Consider the following 21001-nt stretch of genomic DNA (forward strand, 5'->3'; position numbering starts at 1 on the left):
ACACACTCATAATCGACAAATCGACCAAAGATTATATGAAATGTTAAAAATGCAGCTCTGTTGACTATTATCTTACATGTAATTATATCTAAATAATATCAGTCTTTTCAAAGTCATTTTTTTTTAGTCTGTGCATAACATCAGTCAAACTAAGTGCATAGAAATGAACCTGACTGACACCAGACCCGAACAGGCAAGCTTGTGCACAATTAAGAGCTTAATTTCTGTCTGCTTCCCTATTAAACACACCCTAGGCTACAGTCAGCATTCATTCATCCAGCAATTTCATTTCATACCACGGCTGGACCTCTTGATCTACAAATGTAGCTAAATCATGATTATGATGATTTATTAGTCTTCACAAATATTCATCACTGAAGGAGTGAAGTGAGTCAAGTCCATTACAGACAAGTTGTCTCCACTACAATGAATAGAAACTGCATTTGTGGGCAGACTTAAAGCTTACAGACTACCGGATAGCGTCTTCCCCCAGATTATCTAAAACTAATTTTGGGCAGGTCAGTGCATGAATTTTGTGTGAGGTGCATGATGGCGAACAAATGGCAACTTGCATGATGGCATCTTACAAAATATTTTAATACTATACAGTACATTGTTTTCTTTACAAACACAGACAATAAATAAAAAAATAAATATTAAATAAAAAGAGCTGAAATAAGACATGTAAAATCCATCCCATCTTTCCAAACAGGAGGATGTCTGTCAACAATTTAACAACATATAACATTTAACTACTAAACTTTTTACATTTGTCATTGTACAACCTTAAATCAGACTTCAACCCCTCACATTTAACAACTCCATTTAATATGTGGATTATTATGGCAATATATGGGCACTTGAGTAATATAAGGTTACCCTCGATAGTACCCTAATCATCAGACCTGAGGCAGTAGTCACAATATTTCAAAACAGACCATCATACGTTCACTGTGTGCTTAATATGGCTTAAGTTAAAACAGAATCACGTAAGGGTCCATCTGACATGTAAAAATATTATATAGAAAGCTTTAGAAAAGAAGAAACGAAATATCAAAACAGTAAAGTGTTTATATTCCCAAAGGGAGTCCGTTTTTTATTTGAGGAGGGCATTCTGGTCTTTATTCAGCCAGCTTTTAAAGTCCAGTTCAGTCGTCGATTCAGAGCTGTGACAGCATCGTTACACAGCAAACAGATCCAGGGCTGTCGTCGGGTCTTGCAGGCCCAGAATGCTGTAGGCTATTCTCTTCTGATGACCTGGCAGTCGCACTCCCATATTCTTAATGTCCCTTTTGAAAAAGAAATGAGAGAACAGGTTAGATGAGTAATTCTGGTTTATTTTGTAATTCGTTTACAGATGCAAGTAAGCATACTTACTCAATTTTCAAGTGCAACACCTGTTCCATCGTTTTAATTCCAGCAAGGGCAAAGGTTTCTCTGTATTGGGCCATCTTGATGGATTCCAGCCATTCGTCCACTGACCTGAAGGGGGCGCCATCACTACCACTAGTGCTGGGTAGACGAATAGAGACACTGTGGGGAGAAAGATACATTTATTAAAAATCTCTATATAAAGAATTAGATTTGCATTACAACTTAAATAATATTTCTATCATGACAACTCTCTGAGGGTTCAGTGTGGTGATGTACATGACAATGCTAATGTGTTTAGTTTTGGCAGAATAGATCTGCTACGCTCCACATATAACATATTAAATAACCCCCATATACAGCATACATGAATCACCCCGTATCAGATTTATACAGGTGGAGCTGGGGATGGGGGAGGGGTTCTGAAACACACTGCAACTGCTACAGCAAACATTAGCAGAGTATTTGAATGCTGAGCAGCAAGCTCATTGGCTGCTGATACAAAAAGAACCAATCAGCTGTGCCATGTGATGATGTCATTACATCAGACTGAGTTGTAATCGGACTGCGCCATCTAGAGTTTCATGATAGGACTTTGGATTTATGTTCAGTAGTTTGTTAACCGCTTCTTACCGTGGGTCGATGCTGGCAATGGCCGAGAGTGACTCTGGGTTGCGAAGCAGCTTTTCGAGCAAGTTGACGATATCAACAAAGCGTGGCCGTTTGGAGCGGTCCTGCATCCAACATTGTAGCATGAGCTGATTGACCGCAGATGGGCAGCCCATCGGTGCTGGCAACCTAAAGCCTTCGTTTATGGATTTCATAACCTGTGATCAAAAATACAATGAAAAGGTCAAACTCAAGCTCGTAGAGGGCTAAAAGCTTCATCACTGGCTTTAGAACATTGCTAGGTGGTTATTTCCTGGCCCAAGTGAAAAAAAGCCTACAAAATTAACATTCTGATCCCTAGATATGGTTTGAGTCTTTTTGTAATCACCCAATTTAAGTCAGCTAAACTATGAGAAATTAGCAGTAATAAATAAAAGAAATTTCACATACCTCATGGTTGCTCATGTCCCAGTAGGGTCTTTCTCCAAATGACATCACTTCCCACATGACTATGCCGAAACTCCACACGTCACTGGCTGAAGTGAACTTCCTGTACGCTATTGCCTCGGGTGCCGTCCAGCGAATAGGAATCTTTCCTCCCTAAAAGAGTAAGATTAGATTAGATTTAACTTTAACAGAGTGCAAGTACAGAGCCAATGAAATGCCAAAAGTTTTTGTTTTTCCAAGTCTCTTCTGCTCACCAAGCCTGCATTTATTTGATTCAAAGCACAACGAAAACAGTAAAATTTTGAAATATTTTTGTTATTTAAAATAACTGTTTTATTTTTGAATATATTTTAAAATATAATTTATTCCTGTGATTTCAAAGCTGAATTTTTAGCATAATTACTCCAGTCACGTGATCCTTCAGAAATCATTCTAATATTCTGATTTGCTTTATTTACATTATTATTTGCATTTAATATTATTATTGTTGTTGTTGTTTTTCAGGTCTTTATCATCACTTTTGATCAATTTAAACTAAATAAAAGTATCAATTTCTATAATTTCTTTCCCCCCAAAAAAATCATACTGACTCCAAGCTTTTTAATGGTATAGTTATAATGTATAATGTACTCAACTGTTTTAAATGTTGATATATGTTTCTTGAACAGCAAATCAGTATATTAGAATGATTTCTGAAGGATCATGTGACACTGAAGACTGGAGTAATGATGCTGGAAATGTAGCTTTGATCATAGGATTAAATTACATTTTAAAATATATTCACATAGAAAGCAGTTATTTTAAATAGAAAAAAAAAATTCTTACAAAAAAATATTTTGGATCAAATAAATGCAGGCTTGGTGAGCAAAAGAGGCAAAACTTTTGACTGGTAGTGTATAATTATTTCATTATGATTCTACACATTCATATAACTTACAGTAGTCGTGTAGGTTCCCTCAGGATAGTCCTCCAGCACTCGCGACAGGCCGAAATCTGAGACTTTACACTCCAAGTTGCCATTGACCAGGATGTTGCGAGCCGCGAGGTCCCGGTGGACGTAATTCATGTCTGAGAGGTATTTCATTCCTGCCGCTATGCCATTGAGCATTCCCACAAGCTGGTATGAGGAAAAGTCCCCATCATGGTCCTGTGAAGCATAAAGACACACATTAGTATCTTAATCGCTTAATCTTTTAAATAAACATGAGCATTTGTTGACAGAAACATACTCTTAAATACTGGTCCAGAGCTCCGTTCTCCATGTACTCTGTGATAATCATGGCGTCTTTGACTGAAATGATAGGTAGAAGAGAACATCCTGTTAAAACATGTACTGTTTTGTGGAATGCTATTCTGAAGTACTGAAAACTATGATTTGACAGTATGATTCTTACATTTGGTGACAACACCCTCCAGACGGATAATGTTCTTATGGGAAAACTGGCCCATAATACTGGCTTCACTAAGGAAGTCCTGCCTTTGCTTTTCAGTGTAGCCAGGCTTGAGTGTCTTTATCGCTACAGCGACCTCACAGCGCCCTGGTACCTTCAGAGAACCACGGTACACCTCGCCAAATTCTCCTGTAGAACAGTAGGGAAACACAATTGTTAATTCAAAATATAAAAAGTGACTTAAAGTGAAATCTATTACAAATTGTTTTCTGAAACTAAAGTAAAGCTAAATTAAAATACATTTAAAAATCAAATTATAAACTTAAATTCAGACTTTGAAAATTAGAAGTGTTTATGTTAATTTAATTTAATTAACTTAAATTACTAAAACTGAAAAAAATCATAAATATTTAAAAAAAAAAATAATAATAATAAAAATGACAAAAGCACATAAAAATAAATTACAATAAATAAAATACTAAAATAAATAAATAAATAAATTTTTTACAAATACTATATAGTATATTATAACACTGACCTGCACCAATGACTTTCTGCTTGGTGATATGACTAGGGTGAATTTCACTGGCAAACTTAAGGACAGCTGCACAGGGGTCTTCATATGTATGGGGATCAATGTAGGTCTTCAAAGGCAGGAGTTTTTCTGTTAAAGAAAAAAAAACAGGTAGCGTTAGACCTTGTTTACATGACGCCCACCAGCTTTGTATTGAAATATATATATGGATTTTCGTGCAAAACTATTGCTGATAGCATCAGACAAGATGTCTTAATGCCAAACACACGAATGCGTACAAATGCAAAAGAGATTCAATCCTTGTCTTACCTGGACATGAAAAGTAATCTCCATCCACCCTCCGTCGGACATGGGAATTCAGCCTCCTGATGAAAGAACATTCAACATTATATTAGTGAGTTAATTTAAGCCCCTTGATCTTGATGATATCTTAAATGAGAATGATTGCACATCAAAGCTGGAATGTAAACAGTGTGGGTGAAGTGACTAAGGCAACGTTGGGAAATCCTGCTCTGCGGTTGGGAAAGAGATAAAGAAGTGAATAGAATGGAAAAAGTGAGACCAGATAAAGGTCCTCTAACCTTTTGTGCAGTAGCAAAATAACTGCCACAATCAGCAACATGACTCCGCCCCCAGCGATGGCTCCCATGACAACCATGGAACTATTCTGTGTCTGAGATTCCGCTGTTGAAAATAGAACAAAAAAGAAATTCTCTTTACTGACAAACATTGATACACCACCCAGAGCCTATCGCAAACGCATCAGTTACACGTTTTCATACACCAAAAGAATTAAATACCTGAAATTAAACACCCACACATGCATTCACACGCACTTACCGAGAGGCAACGTCTCAAATTCAAGCTCGGCGCTGTGGCTGCTGGGATGGCCTTCTGCCGTCAGGGTGTGAACGCGAAACACATACTTTGTTCCTGGTAAAAGGTCATTAATTTGCACATAGTTCTTCTCCAGAACCAAAACAGTGTATGTGGTGACATCCAACTCTCCGGGATCCTCCTATGAAAGAATGAGGACAGGAAATTTAATGTTTATTCTTAGATGGTAAAGCAAGAAAACAAGGAAAGCCATGGAGAGAGACGGAGAAAACATACAAGATATCTTCAAGATATCTCCACAGTGCCAAGGCTTTGCTATACTGTTTTTGAGGTGTTCTGTATGTTGCTGAGGTGTTCTGCATTAAGTGGTTGCTAGGGCACTGATAAGTGGTTGCCAAGGTGTTCTGGGTGGTTGTTAGGGTGTTCTAGGTGCTTATTCAAGTGTTGCTACAGTAAGTGTTTGTTAGGAGGTGATTGCTAGGGTAATGTTCTGTGGGTATGGTGTTCTGAACTTCTGAGTGGTTACTAGGGGACTGCCTTGTTGTTGCAGGGTGTTCTGAGTGGTTGCTAGGGCACTGACGAGTGGATGTTGTCTAGGATGTTGTAGATAGTTGTTTGGGTAATGGTAAATGGTGCTAAATGTTCTAGGTGGTTTCTAGGGCATTGCTAAGTGGTTGCTAGGGTATTCTGAGTGGTTGCTAGGGTGTTCTAGTTGTTAGGTTGTTGCCAAGTGGTTGCTAGTATGTTGTTGATATTTGTCAGCGCATTGCTAGGTGTTGTTAGAATGTTCTAGGTGGTTTCTAGGGCATTGCTAAGTGGTTGCTAGGGTGTTCTAGATGTTAGGCTGTTAGGATATTGCCATGTGGTTCCTAGGGTGTTCTACGCTGTTTCTAGGGCATTGCCAGGTGGTTGCTAGTATATTTTAGGTAGTTTTTAGGTAGTTTAGTTTGGTTTCTATGGAATTGCTAAGTGGTTGCTATGCTGTTCTAGATGTTAGGTTTTTAGGGTATCACAAAGTGGTTGCTAGGGTGTTCAAGGCTGTTTCTAGGGCATTACCAAGTGGTTGTTAGTATATTTTATGTGGTTGCCAGGGTATTGCTAAATGGTGCTAGGGTGTTCTAGGTTGTTTCTAGAGTATTGTTTTTAGTAGTTTCTATGGTTGTTTCTAGTGGTTGCTAGGTATTCTAAGTAGTTCTCACATGCATGAATGTTCTAGGTGGTTTCTAGGGCATTGCTAAGTGGTTTCTATTGCATTCTGGGTGGTTGCTAGGGCATTGATTGCTAGGATGTTCCAAGTAGTTGTTACAGAACTATTTTTTGTATAACTAAGTGGTTACTAGGGCACTGGCAAGTGGTTTCTAGGATGTTCTGGGTGGTTGTCTATTGTCCCAATACCCAAGTCTCTATGAAAAAAAGATAAAAATAAATTATATATCATAGTCACCTTCTTGCGGTACATGAGCTCATAGCGGGGGGAGTTGTTATTCTGCACATGGTGGTCCACAACCCAGGATAAAGTCAGACTGCTGGTGGTCCGGTCTTCAACTCTCAGGTACAGCACCCTCGGGCCATCTAAATAAAGAGGCACAATTCATCAGTATTTTGGCTAAGCATCAATGTCTCAATTTACATGTAAATACCCTTTGATACACCGTGTCTTAAGCAGGCATGACATTCGATCAGTTCTCCTCCACGTTAATCTGTTAATCTTATCGAGCCGTGACAAGCAATGAGATGCACTGGGTAGCTCCGCCCACAAAGAAACCTCATTGGTTCAAAATTCAGCCTCATGTGACAAATATACATGATTTTCAATTCAAACTTACAATGCAAACTAACATTCTTAAATATCTAACCTGTGAAATGAAGCACTGTTGTAACGCCAGCCGTGGCTCTCTTTCGGCTGAACTGGGACACGCCACTTTGGGCCTCAACTGTAAATGTGTAGTTCACATGAGGTTCCAGCTCGCTAACCGCAACCTCTGGGTCTTTCAAGGCCGTCTGCGCAGGTTCAAATCGCACCCTCCCACCACACGGCGAACACAGACCACCCTCACAGCGCTCGCATGCCACATTGTATGTGATATCGCTCCTGCCTCCAGTGTCTGCTGGTGGGCGCCAAGTCAGCTGCAAACTCCCTGCAGTCAGGAGGGGTGTGTATACCAAGTTTTGGGGTGGGCTAGGCAGAGCTAGAAGAGCAAAACATGGTATGTTTAGAAATTTGAGTAAAGTTATAGTTTCTCAAAACAACTTTGTAAAGGAGCAAAAAAATGTGTATTCACACTTACAAGAGCAAGGAGCAGAGTTAGGGTCTGTAGGGGCCCGGAAGAATCCCTCCTGGCAGGGGCACAGCAGTGCAGCATGACTTGAGCGCTTGGTGTTTTCTGGACAAGCTTCACATGGCTCGCTGGAATCTGTGCTCTTGTAGTAACCCGGTTCACAAGCTTTAAAAAAAGAAGAGAGGTAACCATGAGACATTTATCAACTAAAAGCACATTTCACATTTAATATACAACCACATCAAAATTTTATGCACATATAAAATGGAGTGTCCAACTTTCGGCACAACAAAAGCCAAACAAGACAGTTCAGCCTACACCACAGGCATTCATGCATTCCACAAACAATAAAACTGATCACACTTTACAATGCAACCAGAAGATACGTTAAAATAAAACCAGTTGAACTGGTACACTTTTGTATAGTCCTTTTATGACTAATTATATCTGCACTGTCAATTTCAGTTCTAAAATACTGAAGTAAAGAGATCTGAAAAATGCAATGAAGCACATGTGGATGTCCGCTGGACAAAACAGGATGTCGGAACTGCAAGCGTCAATACAAGCCCTCTGGTCTTCACTTCTCCTCCTTTCCTTCCTCTGCCGAAGGATGAGGACATGCTATAACAAACACAAAGGGAAGAAACTCCGGAAACATGAACGGAGGCCAGGGGTGGGGGGGGTGATAACAATTATTAACAAAGGCAGCCGAGGGCAATGATTCAGAATCACATGCACGGACTTAAGAGGAGGCCGGTTCTGATAGGTGTACTTTTAATGGGCATGAGAAACTCACTGGCTTGCAAAATCACTGTGAATATAGATTCCACAGAGCTGAGGAACTTCCTTTGAGGGGAGTTTGTCCCCCCTGGGGCCCATCTCTCAGTGCTCACCTCAAACAAAGGGCTAAGTTTCAGATTGACGACCGGTGGGAGGTGTGCGAGTGTGAGCGTGAATGGGTGCGTGAGGATTGCTGACAGAAGTTCTCCCGCTGGGATTTTACATTCGGTTTTGTGTACTTGCTCGGTGGACGTCTATAGGAGGGGGTCCGCATAAGAAAAGCAGCCCTTCTTTGTGCATTTTATTTGAAGCCAGAACAAGAGCGGGGAACTCCCACTCTATTCCTCTAATCTTCATGTTTGTGTCTACTGAGAGTGGCATATGTGAAATCGGTCTGAATGAATCCAAATTTCACCAAACGCCAAGATGCTTGTCAGGCATGAGTAATAAGTCTGATTCAATACGTTAATGCTGTTTCCATGGGAACGTTGTGTGAAATATGTTTAGAAAGCGCTTTGTAATGTGTGACTTGTCCATGGCAGCACTGACGAGTCAGAATGACCGATTTGCACTAAGAAGCTATTTAGGGTGAAGTTGCGTTGGTGGACAGTCAAGGCGCCATCAGAAACAGTATGTGAGGAAAGTGTGGAAAAGTGACTAAGGTCGTTTTGCGTACTTGTGCCACATTCATGTTCCCACAACTACTTAAAAATGCATGACACAAATGATTGGCAGGGCCGATAAGACTCCAAGTCTTTGGCTAGTGAACACAATACACAAAGGGAACAGTTAATGCTCTTTGGGCAGAAAGGTCAACAGTTAGAATAGCAGTTTCGCTGACACCGTAGTCCTCAACAACATGCAAAAGTGGTTTAATGCCAAGAAGTGTTGCCCTAAATAATATTTAATAAAATAAAAACAATTATATTTATGTTATAGCCTATAAATAAAATTCTACTTTAATTACTATTTGGAGTAATAAATTTAAAAATCACACCATTAAAAATGCACAGCAGGAAAAAAAAGATATTCATTTTGAGATTTTCTTTGAGATTTTAGTTTTTATTACTTAGGGAAATAGGGAAAATACAAATAAAAAAAGCACAAATAAATATATAATACTAGCCAATTCTGATCAATTAAAAGAAAAAGTAGTTAAAAAAATAAAAATTAGAAAAAATATTAATGTAAAATATATACCACACTGCTCTCTAGGTCTTAGTAGCAGCAGCTTTTTAAAGAAAACTAATGGTTTAAAAAAATACAAATACACATAATTATTTTCATGTTATGGCCTATAAATAAAATTCTATTTTTAATTACCATTTTGAAAAAGGTGAATTTATGAATCACAATTGTTAATCACATTAAACGTACAGTATGAAAAGTAAATATTCATTTTAAGATTTTCTGAAGATGACAAATTTTAATGATGAGTTTTTAATGATTAGGGAAAATGTGAAACCATAATAAAATATACAATACTGGGCAACAAAGATAAATCAAAAAATAAAAATACATAATTAACTAATTTAAATGACTAATTTATTCATTTAATCTATAAACCACACTAATCTCTAGGCATTAGTAGCAGCATTGAACCACTATAGAATTTCTAAGTAAAGTTTCCAACTTCCAATTAAACTGGATTAAACAGGTATTAAACTAGATCTCATTTTAAAAATGATTATGGCCTTTTCATGTGACAATGCAATTAACTGTATTCTCTTATATAACATTATAAAAATATAACATTACATTATAGTCAGCTACTATCCAACATCTTTGGTAGGCCGGTATCAAATTCTCAAGCAGTGAAAACACTGGAACACTTGTGAATCCCCCTAAACTTCTCAATTCCACATTTCTCCGGCTAACCATTCAAACGAGACCCCTTCCCCCCATCCCTACCCGGCAACCAACCACAATTGTCCCCAACAAACACTGGCAGGTGGCGATAAGCTGAACAGAACAGCAGTCACGTAGAAAACCACTCGTAAAACTCCCATGAAAACAATGATAACAGCGACTTCATTGTTCCGACCGCCGTTTGGGGTTAAGAACCCTCTTTTCCACTGAATGCTTTGAGGCATCTTTTCACTCTACAGAGACCAAGTTGAATCAAGAGGTATGAGCAAAGATTGTTAATTACTACAGTGTTTCAACAGATGAGTGGATGAACAAATTACAGAGTGAGACAATCATTTACAGAAGAAGAAAAAAGGCTTTGTCAGAATGGGAACGGAAAGAACCGCAGGTTGGGATGTCTGGACATGTACTCCTCATTCCTAAAACATGTCATCACAAAGTCAACAAGATACCAGTCTCCATTACATCTCCCCCATGAGCTATTTTATCAACTCATCGTTCATCACGCTTCGTCCAAGGGTGTCAAAACATTTAGCACGTCTCTTGGAAACTACATTATGAAGGAAATGTATGGAATCTGCCCTTTTCCCAACAACCCTGAATGCTTTCAGATATTCTGAACTCCCTTGATGTTCTGCAGCGTCCGTTTCAGGTGCAAGTTCCTGTTGGGCTGCCAAAGGCCAAGGCCTTTTAAACATGCTTTCCTGAGATTGCCCTTCCTATGACTCTTTTCTCTTCTTTTTCCGATGATATCCTCTTTTTACAGTAGGTTCGACAAACTTTGGTCTGCAATGTGTTTACGAATGGATAGATCTTAATTTCTTTGGTTTTACATTTTACAGAAATGTATAAATAGCGTGTCAAAACCACTCAAAACCACATTTTCCCACAAATACAAAAGGTGTCCATAGAAGTCCAGCCCAACCTTTAATTATACGATGACTACCCCAGACAGACTTTGGGCATGCCAAACCTCCTCTGTAATCTGCGGTGAGCTGTTGTCATGGTAACACACTTACACATACAATGTAACTCAGGTAATGGTAGCTCTGCCCATTGAGTCATATCAGCTGTTGGAGGGTATGGGAAAAGTGTAATATGACCTTGGGGGGAATTCCTTGGAACTAGTAGGGAAATGAAACTCAATGAAACTTAAAAATAATCCACTTTTGTCAGAACTTGTTACAGTGGCCCAATACTTAATACGCACTTTATTTATATTAGATAACATCCTGAATCAAACTTGAGAGGAAATGACTTCATGCAACCACTAAAAAGAAAAACAGTGGGCTGATAAAAGTAAAATTAGTTCTGAGAAAAGATCTTTGTTTGCAGATCTTATTATCTAATGAAAAGCATTACAGCTCATTATCAAAGACTAACCCTTCCACCCAAACAACAACTATTCGAATGCGAGATATTTGAGAAGGTCCAAAGGTTAAAAACTTATGAATGCAAATCATACCACTGTAACTATGTACATACACTCCTCAACAATAGTACCCTGGTATCTTCGCACTTCCTTCCCGAAGAGTTAAGCACACATGTAGAAATAATACACCAGCAGGTGAAAGGGTGTGGAGACGGCTGACATTCCATTTGACTTGAGTCATATTTCTGGCCTCTCACAAACTTCTCAGACAGCTCTGTGGCAACCACAAAAATCTCTCAAGCTTCCCAGAACACACCCTCATCCGACAACACACTTACCATCTGCCCACCCACAAAGACCTGCAGTTGTTCCCAAATTGTCTTCAACTTGTTCAGAGTTATTGGCTCAAACAAGGAAATAATGAAAAAGTATATTATAGAGACAGACCGATATACTGACCTGAGATTTTTTGGCCAATTTAAAATTAGAAGCATACTTTTTCTTCCCTTTCTTTGAATTTTGAGTAGGTTTCACTGCAAATTCTAAGTATGTATCAGCATTTTTATGCAGCTCTGTAGAATACTCGAATCTGATTGGTCAATTGCACTAATCCACATTTAAATTTTTTGGACTACTTTTGAGATATTGGCCACTATGCTTTAGAGGAACCACAATTGGCCACTAAAGGGATAGTTCAACTAAAAATTTAAATTCTGTCATTGTTTACTCACCCTCATGTCGTTCCAAACCCGTATGACAAATTAAGATTTATTTTTTTATGAAATCCGAGAGCTTCTGACCCTGCATACACAGCAACGCAACTGACACATTTAAGGCCTGGTAAGGTAGTAAGGACATTGTTTAAATAGTCCATGTGACATCAGTTTTTCAACCCTAATGTTACGAAGCTACGAGAAATCTTTATGTGCGCAAAAAAAAAAAAAAACAGCTTTATTTGACAATTTCTTCTCTTTCTTTGACAATTTCTTTTCTTCCCATGGACATGAAGAACAACCCGCAGCAACAGTGTTAAAGTAGCCCAATTCAGCGGAAAAAACGCAGACTTGGCAACACTTGTCTTTACTACCTTTTTGGGTCTTGAACGTGTCAGTTGCGTTGCTGTCTATTCAGGGTGAGAAAGCTCTCGGATTTCATCAAAAATATCTTAATTTGTGTTTCGAAAATAAACAAAGGTCTTACGGGTTTGGAATGACATGAGGGTGAGTAATTAATGACAGAACTTTCATTTTTGAGTGAACTAATAAAAACCCATATCAGTCAACCACTGTTACGTTCAGCATATCACTGAAGTAGCACAGAGCCCTACTAAACATTAAGAATTAAAAACTCACCTTTGCAAGCATCTCCAACAGCTTGGTATCCCGCTCGGCAGAGACACTGGCCCACAGGAACGACCCAATCTCCTTCAGCGGTGCAGTACATCCGAGGAGCAGCTTCTCCAACCACCACTGCGTCCTTCACACAGGTGCCCTCCACCTCCGTCAGCGCTCCTGATGCCACCTGCTCAGGGAAGGCGGCCAGGCTTCTCATCGTGGCTGGGCAGGTGGTGTAGAACACCCTCAGCCCCAGGAGAGCAACACAGCTTCCTAAATCCTGGAAGGCGAGGTAGAAGCCCCTTCTGGAGAGCGGCCCGATGCTCTTCGTCTCAACGTTCACCCGCAGATCAGCTCGGCCCCCACCGCGATTTGCTGTTACCTCGTCTGGGGCTACGGTGGCTATCTTTCGAAACTGGCTCTTGCGGAAATTTGTGCCAACATCTGTGTCGGTTTCACCTTGGTAGAGGCCGAAAGTTTCACGGCAGGAAGGCGACGAGCCGCCAAACGAGTTGCAGTCACGGACGACAAAGCGGAGCTCTACGGATACACGAGAGACGTCAGGCCTACGTTGGATGAAAGTCGTACGAAGCCAGTTGTCTTGTTCAGTGTCACTGGCAACATTGCACACACTGTAGGTGTAAAGTAGAGAGCCGTTCACAACCGTCTGGACAACCTCCCACTAAGAAAGATGGAAAAAGAGAAAATGTTTTATCTCAAACAACAGAGCTCTTAAATAACTTTGAAATGAAATATTCCTGTATCCTGCTTCTGATTGTAAGACTTAAACATGTCATTCTGAATGTGGGAATCACACCTTTGTATAACTATCTCATTAGAAGGGTGTGGGAGAAAAAAGTAGGCCTCCGCTCTCCTCATTCCCACCACGCTCTGCCTTGATACAACTCCCTTTTGACTCGACTCTTCAAAAAGTTCTCAAATAGCTGGCAAAATAAGCATGACCTCAAAGAGGTTTTTTTGGATCCAGCAGCTGAGAAGAGCTGATAGAAGCCTTCACGACATCAGGGAATGAAGATGACAGGACTAGCCTCGAAAAGACTAATTAAACACTTTAGCATGTGAGCATGCATGGTCAGGGGAAGTGGTGGAACCCTCTCGGCACATCTCTTGAGAGGCCTTTGTGCGGCTGAAGAGGAATTCACAGTGAATTCTTATAAGCCAAAGCTTAAAAAAGAAAAGTGGCTTGCGCAGTCTACAGCCTATGACTGAAACTGATTTCTCCTCAATCCTTCAGAAACAAAATACTTAAACACTCTGGTATATATATATATATATATATAAATGTGAACATGGATCACAAAACCAGTCTTAAGTAGCACGGGTATATTTGTAGCAATAGCCAAAACATTTTCAAAATTATTGATTTTTCTTTTATGCCAAAAATCATGTCATTAAGTAAAGATCATGTTCCATGAAGATATTTTGACATTTTTTACCATAAATATATCAAAACTTAATTTTTGATTAGTAATATGCATTGCTAAGAACTTCATTTGGACAACTTTAAAGGTGATTTTCTTAATATTTAGATATTTTTGCACCCTCAGATTCCAGATTTTCAAATAGTTGTATCTAGGCCAAATATTGTTCACACATCAATGGAAAGCTTATATATTCAGCTTTCAGATGATGTGTAAATCTCAATTTCAAAAAACTGACCCTTATGACTGGTTTTGTGGTCCGGGGTCACATATATGGTTCCAGAATGTACTGGAGCACTTATGCTACACATAAAAATATATGAATTTGATTGCATTCAACACCAAAATATTAAACCAAGTGCCGTCTGCAAGTCAATCAATTTTTTTAAACAAAATCTTATTTTTTATACTTCTTTTTCCTGCTTCAAAAGTGTAAGGGCAAAAAATGGCACTTTTCTAATACAATGACGTTTGTGTTTTTTGTGTCTATTATATAGAGGTACTGTACATATACTCGCGATACATAAAATTAAAAAGAAACATTTTTAGAAGTAATACACAATATTATAGGTTCGGATCTCCTTATGTAAGCCTGTTGCCAGGGAAAAAACACCAACTGATTACTTAGGTATCAACTTTAATAGCTGGAAAAGCTTTTTAATGGATTTGAGGATATGACTCATTTTGATTGGTGTTTTAAAGCACGAAATCACATTGACTCATGCATCCTTAAGATGAACTCTTTAAGATGTACACTCAACAAAACTGGACTGAGGGAAGTAGTCTATTCATGGATCTTCACGCCGAGTATGGTAAATATACAGGGAAAAAATAAATTAATAAGACTCACCCCTTCTTCATTCGGCCAGGTTAACCATCCTAATTCACTTCCGGCAGACTTCATATCAAGTAGCACATCTAGAGATCATATAATAATAGTTACAGATAAAGACTGATACAGATAAATATAGGTCTAAATTCGAAATATAAAAATTTAACCATTAAGTGTTTTCCCACAAAGCATACAGCCTATTTTATTAATTCGCCATAGAGTAAATATAAACAGAAACGTGAACTCTGAGTAAAAACGTTAAATAAAGAAAATCACGGTCTGTACTTACGTTCTTTCGACTGGATCCCAATAAATACGTTGTTAACAAATAAATACAAAAATAACGATGTAAACGGAGTGCGTCTGTAATCCATTGCGTTTGTCAAATTAAACTTTTTGGTCCATGCGATACTCCTCCGACTCCGGCATGTAGAAACTTACTAAAGTGATGTTGAGGTTTCATTCATGGATATGGGAAGTCGACAGACTCCGCCCCTTGGGCGTGTCCAGAGACGCGTGGGTGCTTTGAGTGACAGCTCCCACACCTGTTCAATGAGTTTCGGATGTTTGCTCACGTTCATTTGCACAATAGTAATTTTAGACGATTGGGTACGGTATCAGTTCAAAGAGAGGGCTTTTAGTATTCATCTCCTTTGAAGCTAATATCCAGGTATTTCTTTTGCAGACTGCAATTAGTTTCATGTTTTAATGCGGTTCACCACGAATTTAAATAGGCTTAAAAGATAAAAATGTTAGTAACACTGCCTAAAAACGATTGTTTTTTTACAAATCACACATATGTATTGAAATTACACTTTTGTAATCAGGAAGATAAGAGTTTTATATAATGCTTTTATGGATTTGTTTTTTGTTTTCAGCACAGGGTGAGGTGGAAAATGTTTTTAACCATCAACAGAAACTAAGAGGTTGATATGGTAGGGCATACCAAAGCACACTAAAATATTTCGCAACCATCACTATTTTATTCCCATGACAAGTTAGAGAAGGGTCAAGTGGGCTTGGCTCTATGAATGAATAACTACTAATGAGTTGAAGGAGTATGAATATGTAGACAGCGCAATACGACAAACAAAAGCATCGCCGGGCAACGCAGAGGAATGCTTGAGTCAAGACTCCTTTGTGCGGCAGTCTGTCAGAGTTCCTTGACCTGGGAGTCAAACACAAGCTGACTTCTTCTCAAGAGCTTTGGAGGCTGCCTGCATTGTGAGAGCAGCTATGAATATTCATCAGTCAGACAATGAATGAAAGACCCCAGCTTTAATTCTAGACAAACTCAAGCAGGGATTTATGTGGCAGGGCTCTGAACAAAATCAAGACTTCTTAGTGGCATTAATATGAAGGCTAAAACTTAAACCTTCCCAAAGCATGACATTCTCGTCTCCAATATATTTAAATGCACTGATTTAAAATCAGTGTGTTATTTGCTGTTACTTTGTAATTATTTGTTAAATTTACTAACAGTTTCTACGTTTTTTCAGTACGTGCCCACACAGCAAAATTAGGCCTATGGCAACTATAAAAATCCAGAAAGTGCATATCGAATGTGCGTATAAAATTCACATATGTCAGAGCAACAACCGACCCTTCATTCCAAAGCCCTTTCTAAGAGATGATTCAAGAAAGGAATATTCTCGGTCAGCTGGTTTCAGGCTTGTGTTAACACATGATGTGTCTGCCAAACATGCCTGGCATAGCCCCAGGTTAAAACAGCCAACCAACTATACCAAAATTATTATTATTAAGGCAAGACACTACAAGCAAAAACACTAATTTTTCATGTAATGGTCAGTTTCGAGATTTTGGGCTATTTGGCTTGTCATAACGTGTTGTTTCAGACTACTGAAAATAAAATATCTAAAACACCCTTTTAAATTTTATAGTATTTGATCTACTTGAATCTGTAGATTTTAATTAGAATACATATTTTTAAAGGCCAACATTTTTTTTAGACATGCACTGAGCACAAATCACATCATCATCAGTAGCACTGAAGTTACAGTTTATGTATTCTAAAGGATTTTACATCAGGGTTTGGGATTTTATACAACATTTTAGTCCTAAAAACATGCTGAAAGAAAAGTTACAGTTTTATTCCCATATATATTCTGAAGGTTTTTACATCAGGGGGTGATTTTAGAACATTTTATTCCTAAATACATGCTGTAAGCAAGCAAGTAAGTAAATAAATAAATAAATAAATACATACATACATGCATATTTTATTTATTTATTTATTTAATTTTGTCTCTGGCTATTGACTGTATTTTCTGATTTAGAACTCGCTAAATTCCAGCCTCAGCCCAATCAGAAGTACCAGTACTTACATACAAACCTATACAAAGTAGCCAGAAAGAAATGCTAATTTTAAAGAAATACGTCAGATGGATTTAGACGCTTTTGCATCTGAACTCTTCATATATATATACAACATTTGTAAAAACCTTTGTCAACAGTTTTATTCCCAGATATATATTCTGATGGTTTTTCCATCAGGGTCTGATCAAAGATAATTTGCTTGATTTATATAACATTTTATTCCTAAAAACATGCTGTATTTTATTTTTTTTTAATTTAATTTAATTTAATTTAATTTAATTTAATTTAATTTATTTTATTTTATTTTATTTTATTTTATTTTATTTTATTTTATTTGTAAAAACCTTTGTGAACAGTTTTATTCCCATATATATTTTGAAGATTTTTCATCAGGGTCTGATCAAAGAGCATTGTCTGATTTTATACGACATTTATTCCTAAAAATTATGTTTCTGGCTTTTGACTGTATTTTCTGATTTATGAGTGGAAAATATATTCAAAATCACCAAAATCATTCAAAAAAACCTGTTTAATTTAATTTAATTTAATTTATTTTATATTTCTGCCTATTGACTATTTTCTGATTTATGAGTGACAAAAATATATCCAAAATTTAATCTGTAATTTATTTTATATTTAATATGTCAACAGTTTTTTCTGATTTATGAGTGACAAAAATATATCCAAAATCCTATCTGTAAAAACCTTTCAATTTAATATGTCAACAGTTTTATTCTTATATATATTCTGAAGGTTTTTTCAAATTTTATTTTATTTTATTTTATTTTATTTTATTTTATTTTATTTTATTTTATTTTATTTTATTTTATTTTATTTCTCTGGCTATTGACAGTATTTTCTGACATATGAGTGACAAAATATATCCAAAATCCTCTCTCTGCAAACTCTTTGACTTGTAAAATGTATGCAAATTAATGCATATTTAATTAAAAAGAGCCACATTTGCATATTTAAACAACATTTCAGAAAGCCTCTAATACAAAAGATGTTTTTCTTAATGTAATCAGTCAACATGAGAAGATATCTATTAGGTTTCTGTTGGGTTAGGTTTTTACCCTGTTCACCCGGGGTGTCACCTTAAATTATTAAAATGTGTTAAAATACTTAATTATGCGATTACTGCAAGTTAGAATGCTGTTTGTCCCTATTAGACTACAAAGCTCCCATATCAACAAGTTAAAAGTTCAAATAAGTGCAGGCCGATTAAAAAATGGCAAGCTGTTGGTCACAAAGGCCAGTCTGAATGTGATCTGCTTGTTAATAATATTCTTTTGTGCATGTGAGAGTATATTTATATGTGTGGAACATTTATTAATGGTTCAAGACAGTAATTCTTTGTCTTTCATGCCAGCTTGTATGAATGTTAAGTACGACTTTTAATTTTTGGAGCAAGTGTTCAGCCACACAAAATGGATGATTAATGACTTTGCTCTGTTTGGTGTTTAAGCACAAGACACTTATGTTCAGAGGGACATTTGTCTTCAACAAATGAGAAGCTAGAGCCATTGAGATGCCCTCACAATGCCGAGCTCCCTTTTCATTCAAGGGCCATGTGTGTTGCAGGAGGCCTGAATTATCTGCTGCACTCCCATCAACCCCCCTTCACTTCTCCACCCTGTTCCACACAACCGCCAATACAAAGCACTTCACGCCAGGAGGTTGGCCCGTTACTCCGGGGGTCACGGATCTGCAGTGGGACCACTGCTGCAGGGTCATTCAACTCTTCCACCCCTCGACTCCCTCTTGTCACCCTCGTCACCACCTCTCGCCAAAAAACGCAAATACAGAGGCGGCCTTCCATTGTAGGCCGCGTCGAGACTGTCTGCCCCTCAAAAGCTTTGTTAACGCTCCCGATCCTACACTGATCCCTTTACTGGGGGGTGATGGGAGTGCTGTCGCGGGATATGTGCCAGTGACATATGGCGAGATGTTAACACATTATTAATGCAAAGTTAACAAAATTATTTCTCTAAGTGAGGCATAAATGGATTTTAGATATGAAGTGACTACAGAAGTATTTAGTCACTTAAGCCATATAAATGAATGCCATTGCATAAGATTACAAAATATCAAAGTAGGTATTTCATTTACATAAAGCTAACACAACAGGATTTTGTAAGCATCATTATTTTTATTTCACAACAAGAGATTTTTGTTAAATTATAAAACAATGTCTACACTGTTTAAAATTAAGACCATATTTATTTGGGACACTTTCTGATTGTCAAACGAATAAAAATGATTTCATACATCCAGATTAATGAGAAAAATGTATGGGAAAGGGAAAAGATAAATGAAATGAATACTTTTACATGTGAAGGATGCATTAAATTGATTTAAAGTGACAGTACACGTTTATATTGTTGTGAAAGATCTATATTTTCAAATAAATGCTTTTGTGAAAATAAAATTACGACTTACTCAAAAATATATAGCTGCACAACTGCTTCAGTATTAATAAAATGTCTTTAAATACAGCAAATCAACATATTTGAATGATTTCTGAAGGATCGTGTGACGCTGAAGACTGGAGGAATGCTGAAAATTCAGCTTTGTCATCAAAGAAACAAACTTTTTTTTTAATTATACCTATATATAATTTATTTATTTGTTAGACATATATTTATGTATTTATGCTTTATATATATATATATATATATATATTACACTTTTATGTATACTTATATACAATTCATTACAACTGATTTATATATATATACATTTATTTATTTATACTTATTTTATATTATTATTACACAAATATATATATTTTGTTTTTTTATTATTATTTATTGATACTTATACATACATTTATATATTGTTCATATTACTTATACATACATATCTAACTTATGTATCTATTTATTTATACTTTATATATACTTTATATATACATATATATATATATATACACACACACACACATTTATTTATACTAATTTTATAGATTATTATTATAAATATATAATTTATTTATGCTAATTTTCTATTTATATTATTTATTTTTACTTACATATATATATATATATATATATATATATAATGTTTATCTATCTATCTATCTCTAGAAAATCATGCACTAAAGTATTACACAATTAGTACATAAGCATCGTCAGCACATATTTGACAAGTTTTCTTCTAAAGAAATGTTGTTTCTTTGATCCACCGCCTAACTAACAGCATCATTCACTACCTTAATCTGTCAGTATTGAGCTCTTAAGTAGCAGGCAGAGCTTTAAATTAGTCAGTGCTTACACACAGAGATGATAAATGTAATGTGTGTTGGTGAAGAGGCCCAGTAAAGAGGATGGCACCCATTCATATGCATGTGTTTGTGTGCTCAGCTTGATTGGAATGTTGTGCCGGAGGAAGAACAAAGGACTTACGGAGGAACAAAGCACTTGAATCTATAGGAAGGAAGGCAAGTGGCAGGGTGGCAGAGGGAAGGGGGTGATGGGAAGAACATGGATGGTTGTAAGAAGTGTGGGAGATCTTACACACAATGAGCCCCCTGGTGCCACAGCCATTCTTACCTTCAGCTCCTT

General features: G+C 37.2%; 1 protein-coding gene across 1 annotated transcript; it reads right to left on the reverse strand.

Annotated features, from left to right (window-relative positions):
* Nucleotides 1-578: 578 nt before the first annotated feature.
* On the reverse strand, nucleotides 579-15531 carry epha2a (eph receptor A2 a). The gene is made up of 17 exons (XM_051112479.1): nucleotides 15388-15531; nucleotides 15117-15184; nucleotides 12843-13506; nucleotides 7479-7634; nucleotides 7047-7379; nucleotides 6635-6762; nucleotides 5194-5371; nucleotides 4935-5037; nucleotides 4663-4718; nucleotides 4357-4482; nucleotides 3822-4007; nucleotides 3657-3718; nucleotides 3365-3574; nucleotides 2431-2580; nucleotides 2005-2198; nucleotides 1378-1533; nucleotides 579-1289 (listed from the first exon to the last, which is right to left on the reverse strand). The coding sequence occupies exons 1-17, from the start codon at nucleotides 15470-15472 to the stop codon at nucleotides 1181-1183; spliced, it is 2964 nt and encodes a 987-aa protein (XP_050968436.1). The 5' UTR covers nucleotides 15473-15531; the 3' UTR covers nucleotides 579-1180.
* Between the last annotated feature and the right edge of the window lie 5470 nt (nucleotides 15532-21001).

Source organism: Labeo rohita, chromosome 6, assembly GCF_022985175.1.
Source record: "Labeo rohita strain BAU-BD-2019 chromosome 6, IGBB_LRoh.1.0, whole genome shotgun sequence".
In the NCBI taxonomy this organism is placed as follows: Eukaryota; Metazoa; Chordata; class Actinopteri; order Cypriniformes; family Cyprinidae; genus Labeo; species Labeo rohita.